Below are 18,597 nucleotides of genomic sequence, written 5' to 3'. Positions count from 1 at the left end.
AAGTTTAAGGTTTTCAGAGACTCGCAGTGCTCATCTGTTTACCCTTCTGAGTTTGTCAGTTCTCCGGTAGCCCCAGCAGTCGAGTAGGACAGGAGGGAGTTTGGGTATGAGCATTGTTCCCCCCCCACATGCACACACCGTTTTTCATTCACATTCTGCATCCGTGAACTGCTGTTTTATTATTATTTCTTCCAGGTCCTTGTCACCGAATACGAACAGACCATGCCTCTTCCGGAAACCATGTTTTGTGCTCAGCAGATCAAAATCCCCCCTGAGCTACCCGATATCCTGAAGCAATTTACCAAAGCTGCTATTAGGACTCAACCTCATGACGTTTTGCAGTGGGCAGCTGCGTAAGTAGGATGTTCACATAGCAATGTAGCACTGTGTGCATGGACCCACAAAATCTCATTGCTCCTGTTTATTGGACAGTGGAGCTGGCTTGAATATTAAACTAGCCTGTGTATTGCTTAGGCGCTTCTGTGCATTAATGCAGCATGTGAGCCTTTTAAAAATAGCATAGTACCATAGTACTTGATTTATTTTCTGCTTCATTGAGGTTTAGGACTGGCATATTTCTGGAATAGTTTCATTTCCGCATAGAAGAATGCATCTTAATTTTTTTGTTGTTGCTAATTGCTCTGTCCTTCAAGACCAAAGAAGTCCTTCAAGACTTTAAAAGACAATAATTTGTTTTTTTCTCCTCTCACGTGAGACTTAATTGAATTCTTAGAATTTAAAGGAAACCTAGAAATAGCTTTCTAATTCTTAAGCTTGCCTAGGTGTCTTTTTTTATTGTTGTTTCCAGGAACAAAATTAAGGAATCTCCTTAAATGTTACTGAAATAGGAAAAAAGCCTGAAAAGTTGCAGCTTTTAGGTGATAGTCCACATAATAAATCTCTCATCATAAAGTTGGTTTAAGATATTTAAATGTTTCTACTTCTTCAACTTCTTTTTTTTTTCTTTTACCTCAACCATTCACTATCATTTTTTCCTGTCCTACAGTTTGTGTGGACACGCTCTTGAAAGGTGTCTGTGAGATGTTCTCAACTGGAGGAATTAGAAAAGTCCGTACCGTGTACGTGAGGGAGGGGAGGCTGTTAACAAAGCCAGGCTGGAGTCTGGCTAGTCCATTAAAAAGAAAACAACCTGGAGCTGAATCACTACAGCTGCAGTGTTGGAGAAAGGCAGTGGGAACATCTTAAAATGGCGGCATGGCGTTTCTTAGGAATGTGATGGAGGTGGGGCACAGTGTACCGCTTGGGCGATGGACGTGCAGGGAGCTCGCCCCAAGCGAGCAGTCGGGAGCAGCAGCTGCCAGGTAGCTTGAGCCTGCTGGGACGTGGGGCTGGTGAGAGCAGGGGCAGCGTGGCCACGCTGCTGGCCAGACCCCAACCTCTGCTAAAGATTAAAACTGAAGATTGCAGCAGCTTGGTCGGAGGAGCCCCCGCAGATGGGCAGGCGGCTGCTGCTGATCGAGCACCCCTTTCTGGAATATGCTCTGGTGTGAGCACGGCTGGGGCGGAGCAAGGTCTGGACCCGGGAGCCACGTGAAGCAGCGCAAGGGAGTGGTTTCACACATGCTGCCGGTGTTGCAGTGCTTGTCGCTGTGAATAATCAGGTTGGGGAAACGGATCCAGCTGAAAAATAGCCCAGGTGTTATATGTACATACATAACCGTGCATCTATTTCTACACAGTCACGCTACTTCAGTTTTGCAGTGCTGCTTGCTGTGCATTGTGGCAAGTATTTGCACAGTATGGGATAGTCTGGGCATGGTGTGACATGGGTGGACATGGGTGACCAGGTCAGATGAGAGAAGGCAAGTGGATAAACCCTTGAGTTAGGCCTGCTATTGACTGAATGAAAAATAAGGGGGTTTGCACAGTTCAGACTGCTGGCCAGTTATGGCAGAGCTGGTTGCTTTTCACATGGTGGTAGCCTTGTAATTAACAGGATGTGCATCTAATTCCCTTCCTGCTCTAGTCTTAAATTTTTTTTTGGAGTGGACAGAAATAGCAGAAACGCTGATGAGAGAGTTGCAGTGTAAATAGCCAGTCGTGCTTTTTGGGTAGCAGGTGAGGGGAAAGTTGAACAAATCAGCCCTAAGGTGCTCGTCAGTCAAGTGGGAAAAGCCTGCGCTTTGGTTTGCAAGCCCACTCTGATGTTAATAAATCACTCTCTGCCTTTGCCAAGATGGGCTGAGTATGTCATGCACAAAATAAGTTAAATGCCTTAAGAGTTATTAGAGCATCGTAAAAAAGGAGTGTGTGTAAAGTCTAAAGACTGTGGTTTCCACTAAAAGGAAAGGTGGTATCTGGGCACGGGGAGATGGGAGCTGTGCGGGCGGGCTGCTTGCTGAGTGCTGCCCCTCCTGCGCAGGAGCGTGCGGAATCATTCACTGTAAGAGCGTTTACTTCTGTGTAGCTTTTAACGGCCGCGGGCATTGAAGTGTGTTGCTCTTCCCATTCACTTAGGTATTTTTCAGCGCTGTCAAAAGGCGAGCCCCTTCCTGTGAAGGAGAGGATTGAAATGCCTTTAGCAACAGAGAAAACAGATGCTGGTTTGACCCCAGGACTCCTTAAAATCTTGCACAAACAGGTACAAACCAGCCTTTATCAAACGCACAATGCTATCCAGGAATGCTGATGGGTTGGGGATGGTTGGGGAGACTGACTGTCAAGTATTTGATGTATTTTGGGGAGGGACTGTGTTCTTAGTTTCATGCTGGTTTTCAGAGTTCTTATTGTGGTACTGTGATTTTGTTTCAAGCTTTCTCCCAAAGGCATGGTCAGTGTTGCAGAACTGAAGGAAAAATGGAAACACTTGTGCTTGCCAGAGGAGCAACTGAAAGCTATCCTGCAGCTGGACGACTTTGGCGAGGAGGTGGAATGGATGAAGGTGCTGGCACTTGGGTGCAGCGTGCTCGGCGGGGTATGTTCACAGCAAGAGCCCTCATATCCAAACACAAACGGTCATAGATGAGCTAGACTGTAGATCAATGAATGCAAATGGACTTTGGGGAATGGTGATTGCTTTTGCAGCAGCTGGCAAAGTGGCTTGCATGTTTACGTCTGTTCCCCATCAGCTTTTGGTCAGGGGAGCTTAACCAGAAAGAGGGCCAAGTCCTCAGCTTACTGGGATGGCAGTAGAAGAGCAAGCATGTCCACAGGGAGCTTGGACCATGAGAGAGAGTATGATAGAGGAATGATGCTTATGGCATCAGTGTAAGTGTCCACGGAGGAGAACTGGAGGGAGAAATTAAAACATCAATTTTTAATTGATTGCGTAGTCAATTAAATTTTCACAGAAGCAGTTAACATTACTAAATCTACATTTAATTCTTTTAATGTCAGTAATAAAATCTCAGCAGAGCATTTCAACAGAATGAGAGATTATAAAATGCACTAAGCTGATGTTCTTATGAAGTATAATATTTTTAATGACTCCTACAGTAGGGAAGAAGGGGTACTAAAAAGAAAATACATGTTAAATAATATTTTGAGAATGTTGAAGTATCTGGAAGCCCTGAATGTTAACCTGGCCTGGCAATGCAGTCGTGTGTGTGTGTGTGTGTATATATATATATTTATTCATTTCAACTGTGTATTTCTTGATTCCAGTCCCTCTCCCAACTTGATTTTGTAGTTTGGGTTCTTTTTTTCATTTAAAAAAAAGTAACTGCGATGTTACTTACATTTAAAAAAAAAAAAGGCAAAACAAAACCAGAGTCACAGGAACATCATTCTGATGAAGCTAGACAGTCTAAATTTACCTCTGTCTATCCATCCTTTCAGATATTAAGCGAATGATTTGATTTCTGCTCTACATATTGAAACTTAAACTTAAGTTTCCTAAACCAGAGAGGGAGATGCACACAAGAAATTTACATTCATTTTCCTGCAGCTGTAAATTGTGTTCATAGTTGAATAGGGTCACAGGTAAGATACAAGAGTAGACAAGTATGAGCTTCTCAAAACCACTAGTCACCTGAAGTTTCTTTCTGTAGAGCACTGATGTGTATTTATGGCCTTGAAGAAATGACCACACAAGTAGCCTGCTAGACTGCCTTTGACAGGTGGGGAAATCGATGTGAATAACTTTGCTGCGCTGTAAGAGAGAGCGAGCGGCAGCTTGGAGTGGCGGGAGCAGGAAGGGCAGTAGAGGGGTAGCAGACTGCGGAGGGGAGAGCCTGCCATCATGTAGGCAGCTGCCTCTCCTTCCCCACAGAGGCCTCCCAGGGGAGGAAGTACATTAGGTAAAACTGTTAAGGGATTATAAAATGACAGTTCTCTGGCCTAGATCTAGATCTGGATCTGATACTGCATTTACTTTAGATATTGCTGTTCTACTGTTAGGAAATACTTATTTTTTACAAAGTCATTGCTTGCTTATTAATGAAGAGGTAAGGATAAATTTTGAAAACGTTACAGCAAAAATACTACTACTTGGGTTGAAAAAGACCTGTGTGGGGTTTCTTTGGGTTTTCTTTGTTTTAATGGCATCCAGCCAGTCTTTGACTCAATGAAGCTCAGTGCTGAATTTTTCCACACGTTTCCCCATATAGCTCAGCATGCATAGGGCACTGGATAATAGACATTGTACTGAACAAAGGATTTTTTAAAGTATATTTTGAATTAATACTTTGAGGCATGTTTGTACTAAAGGGAACTCGGATGTTATTTGGCTTTGACTAAAACGGAAACATTCTTGAAATGCTTTTTGCCTCAGTGCTTTTTCTACTAACTAGTAAAATGGAACTTGCATACAAATAGGGAAAATAGTAAATATCAGCATTCCTAAAAATCAATATCATACTAATATTATGTCATAATAAAAAAAAAATCATCAAAGCCATATGAATTTTCTGGGTTTTGTAGATTTGTCTGTCTTAACTGCTGCTGAGAATTCCTTTAGATCCAGTGAGATAAGAAATAACGTATACATGCGTATGTATATATACATACACACCACACACACATATATATAGCTAGGGATAGTGATGTTTGAGCTTTTACAGTAGCAGAATAAAGCAATCTGGCCATATTGGAGATAAGGCTCAGACTACTACTTAAAACATTACGGGATTCTGGTGTTTTTTACTCCTGCTTCTACTAGAACTTCATTATTGTTTCCATCCCTGGACCTCCAGTGGAGGGTAAATTTGGGGTTGAAAGCTGGGTAATGATGATAAAGCCTTCGTGTCATTTACACTCGCTTTCAGCAGCTTTGGTCATGGTATGCAAAGATGTTCATGGCTCTCATGCTGTTCCTTTTGTTTCTTGACTGAACCCCCTACAGTCCTTACTGAGTTCAATGAAACATGCCTGCGAAATCTTAACAAAGGACCCAGACGGTGGAGCAGCTCGCATTCCCTTCGAAACATTCTCATTCCTCTACTCCTATTTGGCCAGTATCGATGGAGAGATACCAGAGGACAAAACCGAAGCATTCCTCCACACACTTAAAGAACAAGCGTAAGTAAAAATCCGTGCATGGAATTTGGATGTACGGATCACCTCTGGGTTCTCCATAAACCTTTAATTTCAGGTGAATAGTCTATCTTCTCTTGGGGCGTAGCCACAATGACAGGAGTAAAGGTTGACTAAGATTATATTGAAAGTGTACCTAGTTATTCTTTGTTAAGTGGTCAACACTGGGGGTTGAACTGTTAAATGATAAATTATTACTTATCCACTTTCTTTGAAACATTGAAGTCGCTACCTGGTGGTATAGTTTTCCATGTAGGAAGCAATTATATACAGGTTGTATCATCTGCATATTACTGGTACTGGAACCAGCAGCATCTTATGGGCTGCTCTTTTGATTTAACATAGACCATAAATCAGAGAGAGAAACTGGGAGTCCCCACTTGAAGTCTGAAGTTTCTGTCATGTTTCTGCTGAATTACTTCTCCTTAAAAGTTTTGTTGGGGAAGTGTTTAGTGTATGCTTGGTCTTAAATGGTTTGAATCTTCAATTTTTGTAGTATTAGCTATGGCAAATTTTCCTTCCTGGAATGGTCTTAGTGTTTGTTGCCTTCAGTGGATATAAAGGACAAAGGCGGGACATAGTCCCACCTGAACAGTTCATCCTGTTTTGCTATTTGTGCCAAGTTGGGGTGGTTGGGTACATTTCCAGTCTGTTGTGTTTCTCTTTCTGCTTGCTCTCGGGTTGGCTTTATAGTTTGGTGTTAGTTTTGTCAGTAAGCCATGAACTCACACGGTTCTTCACAGCAGGAGATGCGAAGCATCTTCACAGCATGAAGGCTAAGCAAAAACGCACCGTGTGGCTCTAGCCCTTTTGCTATCAATGACAGCTGTGTTCAGGTCTTTCCTGTGCTGTAATCTTCAGCTTGCTTCATAATGAAGAGGCAACCCCATTCTCCCCTCTCGACTCCATCGAGTAGTTTGTTAGCAAATGGTGGTTTCTCCCACTATTATTAGGTGTCCTCCTTACAGGACTGGGTACAGAATAACCCTGTTGACGCTCAGTCCATTCAAAGTGCGCTGCCATTTTCTGATGTGCTGTCACCGTCGTTGGTGCTCACGGCTTGTCTGTTCTGAATACTTCTGGACACCTGCACTTCATGATGATCAAGAGCGTATTCACATAGTTTGGCTACCTTTTTTCTTGAGCACACCAGCACTATTCTGTTGCTTTAGACAGATGGTTGATCATATTTTTGCCAACTTCTACAACAGCAAAAACTTAAAATTCATAGGCTTGTGCTAACCACTGCTAACTAGGCCTAACTTGTGCTAATTGCTACAGGTGAAAACCTCATTCTAATAGACTTGGATTGTTAGGTGAAGTCTTGTGCCCACAAAATTCAGTGTCAAAACCTCAGAACTTTTTTAGCAGATGGAGGAAAGGATCCATCAAGATACTGCATATGTATCTGCTAGAATGATCATGGAATTAGCAATGACAGTGTCTTCAATCCAGCTCTCGGTGATAAACTCCCACTCATTTTATCCATAGTCACACACAGATCACACAAAATGCACTTTAACCAGTTTTAAAAGATCCGTAACAGGCCTGTTCTCCAAGTGCTGCCTACGTGGCATGTTTGCAGACAGATACCGACTCCTCCTACCATCTATATGGAATTCGTCTTTCTGTCTTAGATTGCTACCAGCTCCATGTACACAGGAGCTCAAAAATGCACGAGCACACAAATGAACTGATTTTTTTTCATTAGTTACCAAATTGACAGTTTTTAGCAAGAACCACTTTTTAATCACACTGCTCTTGCTTGCAATGAATATAACCCTCAATTCTATCTTGTCCAACACACTAGGATTCACCATGTTAAAGCGTTGTTCTAAGACATTTGGTTTATTCCTTTCCAGTGACCAACAAACTGGCATGGTGCTGCTCAGAAACTTTCTGACCCAACCCTCAACACTGTTTTGATCAAGCCTACTCTTCAGCGCCAGGTGAGAAGGGGAAAAGAAAGAAAAAAAAGAAATAAATATGTGCAAGAAAATAATTTGTGTTCAAAGGACTGTTATTTGCACATTACAATACAAGAAGATCCTCTTCTGTGGCACTTCCTTTTCTTTGTCCCACTCTTGAAATGGCCCTTCAGTGGATGTTAATTGAATACATGGTTATACCATTCTCCTGCCTTTCAGATACTGATGCTCATCTGTTTATATTGAGTAAAACGTATTTTGTTATGGATCTTCCTACCTGTACTTCATAAGTGATTGTAAGAAAAGAAGGAAAACACAAAATTCAATTTAGAGAAGACTGGACAGATATAATTGGTGTGTTTCTCGTTACACTTCTGGATAGCACTTTTTTTGACTCTTACACAAATACAGCTTGTCTCTGGACTACCTTGTCTGAATGTGAACAAGCTAAGCTCTATGAAACAAACAGTTTTACCAAGCCTTATTCAACATGAAGAACCCTGTGGCTGAGCTGCTGGAAGAAACATCAACTTGAGAAAGGACGGCAATAACTCCATATTGTTTTCCCTCTAATTAGGACCTTTTCAGAACTGAGATATCCTTTTCCATTCTTAATGGACTTTTCTAATTAAGGATCTGTTTTAAAATATGTCTTGTTTTCTGATAGGAAAAGCTGCTGCATTTGTCATGTAGGTGAGGCAATGCCTGACACACAGTGCAGTTTGGTTTTGAGTTGAACAGCTGTAGTAGGTACAGAAGTCTGAATCAGTCAGAACTAGACTAAGTATTTGGTGACAGATAATCATACTTAATTGCAGAAACAATTGAGACAAGAGTCAGGATACTAGTGGCTACAGTAAAACTGGAGAGATTCCGGTACCAGAGAAAGCCAAAACCAGGAGCATATGGAGTGCCCTCTCCTGGCAACTCACTCAAGCAGAAGAAAGTATTGTAGGAAAGATGGATCTGCAACCTTGTTCTTCTATGGTTGCTTACTTTGTTGAAGTAACAAGCTTGGCTGATGATGACTGACCATGCTGTAGCAGATTGTGTGAGAAATTAACAGGACTAGAAATGGATATAATAAAAGCATCACTGAAGTTAAGTGGAATCCTCCTGTGCTCCCTTACTATGCACCTGCCTGTCTTAAGTCTGTTTTGTCAACCTCTACCACTAATACGTTAGTCTACAGGATGGGAACTCCTCGTTATTTCTGGAAGGAAATGGGTATGCACCCAGTGTTTGAAAACGGCCATCAGTAATGTTGCAAGTGTCCTTGGTACCTCCCCGCTTAGTTTCTGTGGAGAGCTACATTCTCATCATCTTTGCCAGATGACACTGATCCTAAATTTCTTTGAGCATGAGCTTGGGAACAGTAACTTTCCCATTGTTGTCCTTTTACCACTAGCTGCAGTTGAAGATATTTTAGCCTGTTGGAGACCTCTGAAATCTGCCCTCTCACCTCTGGTACATGCTGTGACCAGGCAGTAAGTGCCATCTTTCTGGAACACAGCTCCCAGAGGTGACAATGTCAGGTGGGAGGGTAAGAGGGGAGCTCTCTTCATGCCTTTTCACTTGTAATTGATACTAGACTCCAGGGATGAGCTCTGTTCTATATCCACTGACTATGGACCAGGAAGGCAAATTAGTACAGCCTCTCACAGATTTGACTAAACTCAAGTAGATGAGAAAGAGCAATATAATTTATTAATAGATGCATTAGTGTTACATATTTACACATTTTCTGCTATATACTGCTTCCATCCTGACAAACCTGAACACTGCTTCATTTTTGTCTCAAGCACAGCTGTGATGCAACACCAATATCATGTAGACAGCATTACTGTCCCTGGCACAACAGCAGTAACGATAGTTCCCGTGCAACTAATTTTTTGAGCAGCTGACAAACAAAATAATCAGGTTCTTGTTTCTACTTTCTCCTTTTATGGCTGTGATATTTGTCTTCATCCCTGAAACAAAACCACAAACATTGTGTATGCTGTTAGGCTCAGACTGACAGAATCTGAGGGGAAAAAGAAAAAAAAACAAAAACAGAAAGACTTGGAAAATAGAAAGCTCTCATTAAATGTAATCATGCCCTCTTCTAAGGAAAGAAAGTAAACTACTTTAAGACAGTTTATTTCCCATGCTCTTTTAACCAAAGTCTTGTCATAAGGCGCCATAGTGGTAATTAGTTTAGGATGAATGGCATCACTGTGTAATGACACCAATTTTGAGACAAGTATGCATTCCCATCCATGCAGTTACCTACAGCATTTCTTCCCTACATGCTAGGGGCAGTGAAGCATTTCTTCTGCACAACACCCTAAGTGTTTGCTCAAACATGTGTCCTGCACACCTATGGTCCTGCAGATGCAAATGTGCCTTGTTGATGGTATTAGAAGGTGTGGCCTAGATTTGTTTTCTTTGGCCTAAAAATAGGTCCAGAACTACTGAAGAACAGCAGCATTGTTTTGAAGCATCTACCATGGAAAAGCCAGTCAAGTGATTGTATGTATATACACATACATACGGCTGAGTATGAGCCAGCAGTGTGCCCAGGTGGCCAAGAAGGCCAGTAGCATCCTGGTTTATATTAGAAATAGCGTGGCCAGCAGGAGCAGGGAAGCAATCATCCCTCCGCACTGGTGAGGCTGCACCTCAAATACTGTGTCCAGTTTTGGGCCCCTCACTACAAGAAAGACATTGAGGTGCTGGAGCGTGTCCAGAGAAGGGCAATGAAGCTGGTGAAGGGTCTGGAGCACAGGCCTTATGAGGAGCGGCTGAGGGAACTGGGGTTGTTTAGTCTGGAGAAGAGGAGGCTGAGGGGAGACCTTATCGCTCTCTACAACTACCTGAAAGGAGGTTGCAGTGAGGTGGGTGTTGGGCTCTTCTCCCAAGTAGTTAGTGATAGGACAAAAGGAAATGGCCTCAAGGATATTAGGAAAAATTTCTTCACAGAAAGGGTCGTCAAGCACTGGAACAGGCTTCCCAGGCAAGCGGTTGAGTCACCGTCCCTGGAGGTATTTAAAAGACGTGTGGATGTGGCGCTTAGGGACATGGTTTAGTGGTGGACTTGGCAGTGCTAGGTTAACGGTTGGACTCAATGATCTTAAAGGTCTTTTTCAACCTAAATGATTCTGTGATGTTTGTGAAACAAATAATCCTATTTATTAAGTCCCAGTGCAAACTAGAGCAGAAATCAGCATGAGACATGACAACCTTAATTGGTTAAATGGACAATAATGTCTCCCCATGCATATGTTGATCAAGAAGTAAAATAGCCTGCAACAGTACTGTGCTAATCCTGTAGCATGCTGTTGAAAGTGTCACCTTTCAGATGTGAGAGTAAATGCTGAAGTCTGGATCACAGTTTATGATCTCACAGAAAGTTCTGTTTAGTATTAGTAGCCTCATGCCACTGGCTTGTTATATGGTATATGAGATTAGCCTAGCTTTTTAACTGGACTAGATATTCTAATTCTCTGCACTAAATCTCATAGCCAATGGCTATGGCTGCCTGATTCAGAAGCAGGAGTCAGCTGACACTCTTTATGCTCACCTCTCTCTTTTTCTTCGAGAATCTCTGTCTTTGCCTCTTTCGCGACTCCTTTTTCGTTTATTTGGACTCCTGCTGGTCTCTCTCCTATGTCTGGTACGTTCAGTATCTTTATAGCTTCCTCCAGACTGCCGTGAGTCCACTGAAGCCGACCGCCTGTCTTCCTTTCTGAAAAAAAAGGTTATTGATTTTATTCAATAAAGGTAGTTTCACAGTCACTATTGTTTTCAGTACCGGGTTTGTAATACAATGACCTACTAATGGTGTAAGACAGAGGATGTCTCTTTTATTAAGCCTCTCTATCTCCCTAAGAAATACAATACCTCCCAAAAGGGGCCCAAAGTCTATGCTCTTATATGTGCACATCTCGGCACACTATTTAAGCCAGTTCTTAGAAATGCTGCCCCTCAGTCTTATCACCTCTGCTCACAAAACAGCAGCCAATAGAAGGGGTTTGCTCTGTTTTGCTTTAAATCCCTAACTCTCCAACCACCTGCCTTAAGCTGCTACCTACAGCTGGAGCACCCAGTAAGCCTGATCTCCTCTGTGGCCTTTTCATTCACCTTCATTTTAATGCTGAAAACAAATACCTCAAGGTATCACCTTTTAGTTTGTTTCAACAACATTTCCAGTTCAAAAATCTCCTGAAGAAGCACAAATAGACTATCACTAGGTCATGATTCCATTTTTATTTCAGCAACAAATGTTTGGAAGAGTGTGCAGTGTTGCTTGACACAGGAAAAAATATGTGTACATAAAACACACTCCCAGTTAGCACAGCAGCATTCACAGTGGTAAGAACTGTAAAGGGTCCCCATGTTTAGTAAGTTATGAAAACCTTTTCACTGCGGTATTTTATATTATAATGTATTTACCATAGCATTTCCTGTCACATGGTAGGGAAGGGGAAGAAATTGCGTACTTGTATTTTCAAGCGTCGTTCTGTCCCCAGCTATCACATATATATGCATCTGGACACAGAGGGGGCAATATTCATTCCCCAGCTCCACTAGAAACTACCTGTTCACCTGAATCACTTGCAACTTACCTCCTTACCCCTGAAAGTTAGTTAGCAATTCATTTCCCCATCCTTCATGCAGACAGAGCTTCTCAAGCAAGAGCTTAACAGAGTTAGTATAAAATAAACTGTGTATGTGTCTCAGCTAAGGTTGGTGTGCTATTAGAAAGAGGTAATAGGATAACATTGCAGGCTGTCAGGCTGCTGATATCCCTGAGGAATTTGCCAACTGTGGCATACCTTCCTGAAGATTTTGACTTCCCTCCTTCACATATCTCTGCATTATCCAACCTATTCTCCTCCTGCCAGTGATTGCTGAGTTCTTCCATATGCACACCAATCACATCCCGAATCACCTGGAGATTAAGACATATCAAAAACAAACAACAAAAAAAGCAGTATGTTACAGTAGTGGCCTGAACTAGCATCCAGAAGGCATACATCTCAGCAAAAAATTCCCCCAAAAACCTACACATCAGATGTTTTGATGGGAAGTCTTATGTGCAGAAACAGGCATTTCAGCATAGATTTAATAGCATTGTTTTACAACAGACAGTAAACTGTATCTTATTGGTATTTTCACATTCAAAATTTTTAATAGTCAGAAACGCTCCCATTATTTGTAACTTGCTGCAACAAACCAAAACCAAAAAAAGATTCCTCTATAGTTTGCAACTCTAACAAAGCAGTGGAAGAAGAGACATTTTCCTTGTCTAAAAGGGTATACCATTGCTAATGCTGATATAAAATAAGCACTTTTGTGGGAAAAAAACCCCAAAAAACAACAAAAAACCCCACAATCATAGCTTTCTCTTCAGGTACTCACCTCAGTGTAAGACTTCTTTGTTATATGAACATTCTTAGCCCTGTACGACTGTCGCCGCCTTTTGTAGTCTCGCATTTCAGCCAGAATTTCAAGATGGGACTTTGGACCTTTCTGACTATCATCTAGCAAAAAAATTGGAAATAAAACAAATGGTCATTAGCAGGACATTAGCACCTGCAGGTATGCAAGTCCTTTACTAGTAAGTCTGAAACATAAAACATACTGTGTTCTTTCTGAAGTTTCTCCAGTATTTAGTGACTATTACGAATTTAGCACAAGCTTCCTCTCCAACCTTCTTGCTAGCTGTTTACACAAGACTAGAAAGCCACCAAGCAAATGTTATGTGATCTCAGCCTCCTGACAGTGACCCAAATCAATATATGGGGCTTGTGATTTGGTCAAACACCTACAAAACACAGGCCTTGTTTTCAAAGCCAGTATTACAGTAAGACACAAAGACTGAGAAGGCCAGATTATGTAAAACATTTACCTGTGTAGATGACAAACACTATCTCCTACCTCCCAGGCATAGCAGGGCCCACAGGGTAACACAGATGCTTATGTTGCACTCGGTATAGTTACAAACTGGCATGACTCAACAGGGATGAGAGGCCTCGGTCCAATACACCCATTTATGTATTGCTCAAGAGCTCCATCAGACAACTGCCAACCTTTCTTATTCAGATTCTAGTCTTAAGAGATCTTTAATCTCATCATCTCTTACGGCAAATACTGTTCCAAGCTGCACAGTAAGTTGGCAACATTAAGCAACCTGAAGTCAGTTGCAACAAAACCAAAAGATCCATCCACTAAGATACACACAGGATGTGTGCCAAGAGCAGAGCACCAAGGCTTTCTCAGAAAGAAAACAACATAAAGGATAGCAAACTAGTGTTTTCTGATGCCAGAACTTCACTGCGGATTTTAAGAACAGTATGCTTTTCACAATAAAAAATAGCACAAGCAATTCTGTTTGGCTTTCAACAAAACTCATCTAACTACACAAAGTGAAGGTTCTGAGCCATAAATTCAACAGTAGACCGTTCTTCAAACCTTGGGTGATTTTTGCTGCTAAATCCACAAAGAGGTCACTGTCGTTTTCCATGGTTTGGGATCTAGACCTCTGTTTCTTTGTTTCCTCAACAACATAATCATAAAGAGCAAGGCGATCAGCTTGAGTCAGGTCACAGGTGAAACGCTTGTGATTTTGAGGAACTTCTACAGGCAGTAATGAGTAAGATCCTGGAGGTTCAACAGACAGCTGTTATTAGTAAAATAGCATAATTATACAGGAAAACACTGAAAAGCTCAACAAACAAACAATGCAGTAAACACCCATGCTGTTTTCATCCTTCCCCTACATACCTATAAGAAGTTTCATCCTTCTTAATTTGAAAGGATCAAAATTGCTCAAAGAAAAAAAGACAGGCCCAAATCCCTCCCCAACCACACGCAGGTTGTAAAACCTCTCCTGACCACATACGCTGTTAGTTACAGGTTTTCATATGCTTTGAAGGGGACATACTAGATTAGATCAAAAGGACACTCTGTATTGTCCCATCAATTTCAGCTCTTGGCTTACAAGCTAAAGCAAGAGAGAGGAGGCCACAGCTCTAACCTGTGGGTTTGTCTTAATCCTAAAATTTTCTATAAAGTACTAGCTGCAAAATACCTGTTGTTCTGCCAACAAGAATGAAAGCTTCTAGGAGACTAGATAACTGGGCACTGTGCAAATCAGTTTCACTCACACTGTCACTTTCTCTACGTAGGTGTCCAGGCAGACAGAACAGCCAACACATACACAGACAGGGTGTATGCAGGAGCCTTCACAACAGCAAAGCTACTGCTTCTCTAGATTATTCAGCACGTAACGGAAGCTGGGCAATCTTTCACATGCTGCTTTCAATAAAGACACCAAAGAAGAGGAAGAGGAGCCACAATAACTCTACAACAACAAACGTAAAATGTAATATTTCCTCATTACTGTACTTGGAGCATAAACCAGAACTTTTCTAATCTGAACTAACAGATTTAAACATGAACACTAGAATTTTATTTTTAGAACGCACCGTTCTTACAGGGTCAGGAAAGCCCGTAAAAGTGCCCTAATAGTTAAGCGCTTGTGATTTTACAAGAATTTCACAACTTGTGATTAAGACCAGCTTTCCTGTCCTATTATCTAGCTATTCTAATATTCTATGGTTAGAATTTTTTTTAAAACGGAAGAAAATTACTTCCTCTGATACAGTTAGTCAAAAGGAAATTTACAATGAAAAATGCTGTTTGTTTCTGTTGCCAAAGTCTTTAAATTAAAAAAACAATTCTAAGTCAGTAAATCTTACAATAGGCCAAGATGCCACAATGAAAACCACCCCAATACAGTTTTAGTGTTACCTTCAGAGGAATGCCAGCAGTGACAACTGTGTAGCAAACACTGGCACCTAGTGGCTCTCTGATGCGTGTTTGCAATGCAGCACTCGATAAAGGCTTTATCTGTTTTTTTGCTACTTGGATGTGCTTGTGTCAAATGAGTTACTACTTCTCTCCAGAGCAAACGCACCCAACGTGCTCCAAACACAGTGCCCATCACATGAAAGCTCCTTCCCAAGCAACTGTCTGTTAAGGCTCTATTTGCTATGCTGAAGAAACAAAGACAACATGAAAAACTATGCCTGAGCAAGCGCTGCTGTATTTGACTGTCAGGAAAGTAGAAGGAATGCACTTTTCCTTCTGCACGTATATGCTTACCAAACTAAAGGACTACAGACAATAAGTGCTGTATCTTTCAGGTGTTGCAGTAATTTGCAAACCATATGCTGCAGCTCTACAGTGGTTTCTATAGGTAGCCCTACTTTTCTACTCTGTCTTCGTCTGAACTCTCCAAGAGAAGCATAGCTCAGTCTTAACCTGGTCCCCAGAATGGCCACAAAACCCACTGAAGAAGGAAACATAAATGAACTAATGAGCTGAGAGCAGTGGCAAAGGACAACATCATACTTGCAGATGTGTCAGCATATTTCTTCTACAACTTCTTAGGACAATCGAAACAATCCAACATAACAATACACATGTCATTTGGTTTTTGATCTAAGGAGTGGCGGACAAGCAGACACAGCTCACAGCTAGCAATTAAACAAAACATTACATGAAGAACCATTACACAAAGAATGAGGCTGGAGGCAGCATTAGAAGAGTTTGGGCCACAAAGAGCAGAAGGACAACATCAGAAAACACAGGCAAAAGGCAAAGTGTAGGTAGTGGGATGGGAAGTGAAGGACTAGTGCTTTAAGAAACTCCTGAATTTTGCAGTGTCGATTTTCTGGTCCTGAAGAGAACTAGAGGTGTGAGCACAACAGATTCAAATTCTCTTATCTAGTTGCCCCAATTAGAGAAAGTAGTTATGCTCCAAAATACACAAGGGAAGGAATATTAAAAATAAATAAATAAAAAAAATCCTCACAGCAGTTTGCAAGTAAAATGAAGGAAGCTGCAAGGGGGGAGACAAGAGCAGCTCTCACATAAGAGCTGATAAAGTTGTCTCAGTATCTGCTGGCTACTTACCTTCACTGTAGCCTGTACCTTCTTTTGCACTTTGAGCTCTAGCTTGCTTAACAATGTGATACTGAAGATCTTTATCTGCAGACAGAGAAAACAAAAATATCACAGAACTTTTACATCAAGTACTTGGTAGAGTGAGTCCTTATTCCCCAACCTCTATTATGAGACTTATGGTATGTTACAGAACATTGTAGTTTTATTTATGCATAAGGGAAAAGTCTGATCTAAAAAGATTATTTTAATCTATTCCATATTTGAACTGAGGGGAGGAAAAAAAGAGAAAGGAAAAGGCTTTCCAGGTTACAGGGATATGGAAAAAGAAATGTATGTATACTGCAATTCTCTTCTGTACCATTACTATATCCCTAAAGTCTAGGGCCAGTTTTTCCACCTCCTAAGCATATGTTTTAATACACTTTCAGCACTTGATGCAAGGTGAACATTGGAAGAAACCTGGAAAATAACCTAAGGTGCGGGGGAAAGACCCTCCTTGGATTTTAAGACAAAAACAGCCAAGTGACCTACAGAACAAAATTACAGCGACAGATGCATAATGACAGCAAATTAAGGCAAAGAACAGTGGTGAGAAAATAAACCTACTCATGGAAGCAGTTTTTCCAAGAGGCCTTGGAGAGTTTATGGCTGGCAAGGCAGCGGGGTGTGCTACCGTGAGGACCTGGACTCTGCCCCCCGGGGGGCCTCCCCTCAGCCCCATCCTCTGCCCCCCAAGTCTCCCCTCAGCCCCACCCTCTCACTCCCCAGGTCTCCCCTCAGCCCCCCATTCTCTGTCCCCCCGGGTCTCCCCTCAACCCCCCATTCTCTGTCCCCCCAGCTGTCCCCTCAGCCCCCCATTCTCTGCCCCCCCGGGTCTCCCCTCAACCCCCCATCCTCTCACCCCCCGGGTCTCCCTTCAGCCCCCCATTCTCTGTCCCCCCGGGTCTCCCCTCAACCCCCCATTCTCTGCCCCCCCGGGTGTCCCCTCAGCCCCCCATCCTCTCACCCCCCAGGTCTCCCCTCAGCCCCTCATCCTCTCACCCCCTGGGTCTCCCCTCAGCCCCATCCTCTCACCCCCGGGTCTCCCCTCAGCCCCCCATTCTCTGCCCCCCCGGGCCTCCCCTCAGCCCCAGCCGTCCCCCCCAACCCCGGGGGCGCGGACGGCCCCGCCCGGCGCGGCCCCGCTGCCGCTCACCCATGGCGACGGTGGGAACCTTCAGGTTTTCATAGAAAAAGCGGGAGTCGTACATCTCGGCCTGCGGGACCAAGAGGCTCAATCAAGGCCCCGGGGCCGCCCCCAGCGACAGCGGCTCCGGGCTCGGCCGCCCGCTCGCCCCCGGCCAGCAGGAACCCCCCGCCCCCGCCCTCAGGCCGCTGCCGCCCGCTCGGCCGGGCCAGGAGCCCCAGCCCCGCGTCCCGTCCCCCGCAGCCGGGTCACCGCCCGGGGCCGGCCCGGGCGCCCACCTCCTCCTCGGCGGAGTAGCCCATCTTGCGGAGCCGGCAGGACGCGGCGTGCTTCTCCAGCGACGCCCGGGGGACGCGGTGATGGACATCGTAGGGGCACGGCACCCGCTCTACCTGCCGGCGGGACGCGGGACACGGGTCAGCCACCCCCGCCGCCCCATGTCCCCCCCGCCCCAGCGGAGCCCCCGCCGCCGCCTTACCGGGTCCCCGAGCCACACCGCGCAGGGAGCCGCCATGGCGGGGCGGCCGTGACGGCGGGGCGGGGCCGGCGCCGCCTTTCCTGAGGGCGCTCCCGCCGCAGAGGATGGCGGGGCTGCGGCGCCATCTTGCCCGGCGGCCGGCTCCGGAGGGGGCGAGGCGCAGCCGGCGCCTTCCTAGGGCGGGGAGGGCCCGCAGCAGCCCCGGCGCGGCGCGACGGAGACCCGAGGAAGAGCCGGGGCGGCATGGGGGTGCGGTGCCCGCCGTCGCCTCCGGGCAGGTGGCCCCCGGCAGCCGCCACAGCCGCCGGGGCCGGCAGCGCGGCGAGCGGGCGCCGTCTACCGGGGGGAGTGCGGGGCCCGCCATGGCGCTGCGGGGCCCGCCGTCTGTCCCTGGAAGGCGGCGGGGGCAGCCGTGTGCGGGGCTAAGCCCCGGCCGGCACCGGCAGCAGCGGGCTGCCCAGCGCTGGGGGAAGCGGCTCCTTAGCCCCGGGGCCCGGGCCTGGGCCGGCAACCGGAGGGAAGCGCCCGCAGGCGGAACCCGCCCCCGGGCCTGAGCC

The 18,597-nt window shown here is 44.4% G+C and overlaps 2 protein-coding genes across 2 annotated transcripts; one reads left to right on the top strand and one right to left on the bottom strand.

Moving 5' to 3' along the window:
* Positions 1-222: 222 nt before the first annotated feature.
* ROPN1L (rhophilin associated tail protein 1 like) lies at positions 223-7,441 on the top strand. Its single transcript, XM_009490224.2, has 5 exons — positions 223-353; positions 2,479-2,602; positions 2,774-2,935; positions 5,303-5,478; positions 7,356-7,441. Exons 1-5 carry the CDS (start codon positions 223-225, stop codon positions 7,417-7,419), a joined length of 657 nt encoding a protein of 218 aa, XP_009488499.1. The 3' UTR covers positions 7,420-7,441.
* Positions 7,442-9,155: 1,714 nt separating this feature from the next.
* SNRNP48 (small nuclear ribonucleoprotein U11/U12 subunit 48) lies at positions 9,156-18,076 on the bottom strand. The gene is made up of 9 exons (XM_075705738.1): positions 18,041-18,076; positions 17,841-17,954; positions 17,572-17,632; positions 16,386-16,460; positions 13,878-14,066; positions 12,825-12,946; positions 12,239-12,354; positions 10,984-11,148; positions 9,156-9,391 (listed from the first exon to the last, which is right to left on the bottom strand). Exons 1-9 carry the CDS (start codon positions 18,074-18,076, stop codon positions 9,352-9,354), a joined length of 918 nt encoding a protein of 305 aa, XP_075561853.1. The 3' UTR covers positions 9,156-9,351.
* Positions 18,077-18,597: the final 521 nt, after the last annotated feature.

The sequence above is a fragment of the Pelecanus crispus genome, chromosome 2, assembly GCF_030463565.1.
Source record: "Pelecanus crispus isolate bPelCri1 chromosome 2, bPelCri1.pri, whole genome shotgun sequence".
Taxonomy (NCBI): domain Eukaryota; kingdom Metazoa; phylum Chordata; class Aves; order Pelecaniformes; family Pelecanidae; genus Pelecanus; species Pelecanus crispus.
Note: the sequence above shows the minus strand (reverse complement) of the source record. Positions and strands in the feature narration are given on the sequence as shown.

What these genes read in the sequence shown, in the direction of transcription:
- ROPN1L (XM_009490224.2), top strand. Translation starts at nt 223, where the DNA reads ATGCCTCTTCCGGAAACCATGTTTTGTGCTCAGCAGATCAAAATCCCC. An exon ending in GTTTTGCAGTGGGCAGCTGC is followed by an intron (nt 354 to 2,478) that starts GTAAGTAGGATG and finishes CCATTCACTTAG; the next exon opens with GTATTTTTCAGCGCTGTCAA. An exon ending in GGTGCAGCGTGCTCGGCGGG is followed by an intron (nt 2,936 to 5,302) that starts GTATGTTCACAG and finishes AACCCCCTACAG; the next exon opens with TCCTTACTGAGTTCAATGAA.
- SNRNP48 (XM_075705738.1), bottom strand. Translation starts at nt 18,076, where the DNA reads ATGGCGGCTCCCTGCGCGGTGTGGCTCGGGGACCCG. An exon ending in CGGTGTGGCTCGGGGACCCG is followed by an intron (nt 17,955 to 18,040) that starts GTAAGGCGGCGG and finishes TCCCGCCGGCAG; the next exon opens with GTAGAGCGGGTGCCGTGCCC. An exon ending in CAAAGAAGTCTTACACTGAG is followed by an intron (nt 12,355 to 12,824) that starts GTGAGTACCTGA and finishes CTTAATCTCCAG; the next exon opens with GTGATTCGGGATGTGATTGG.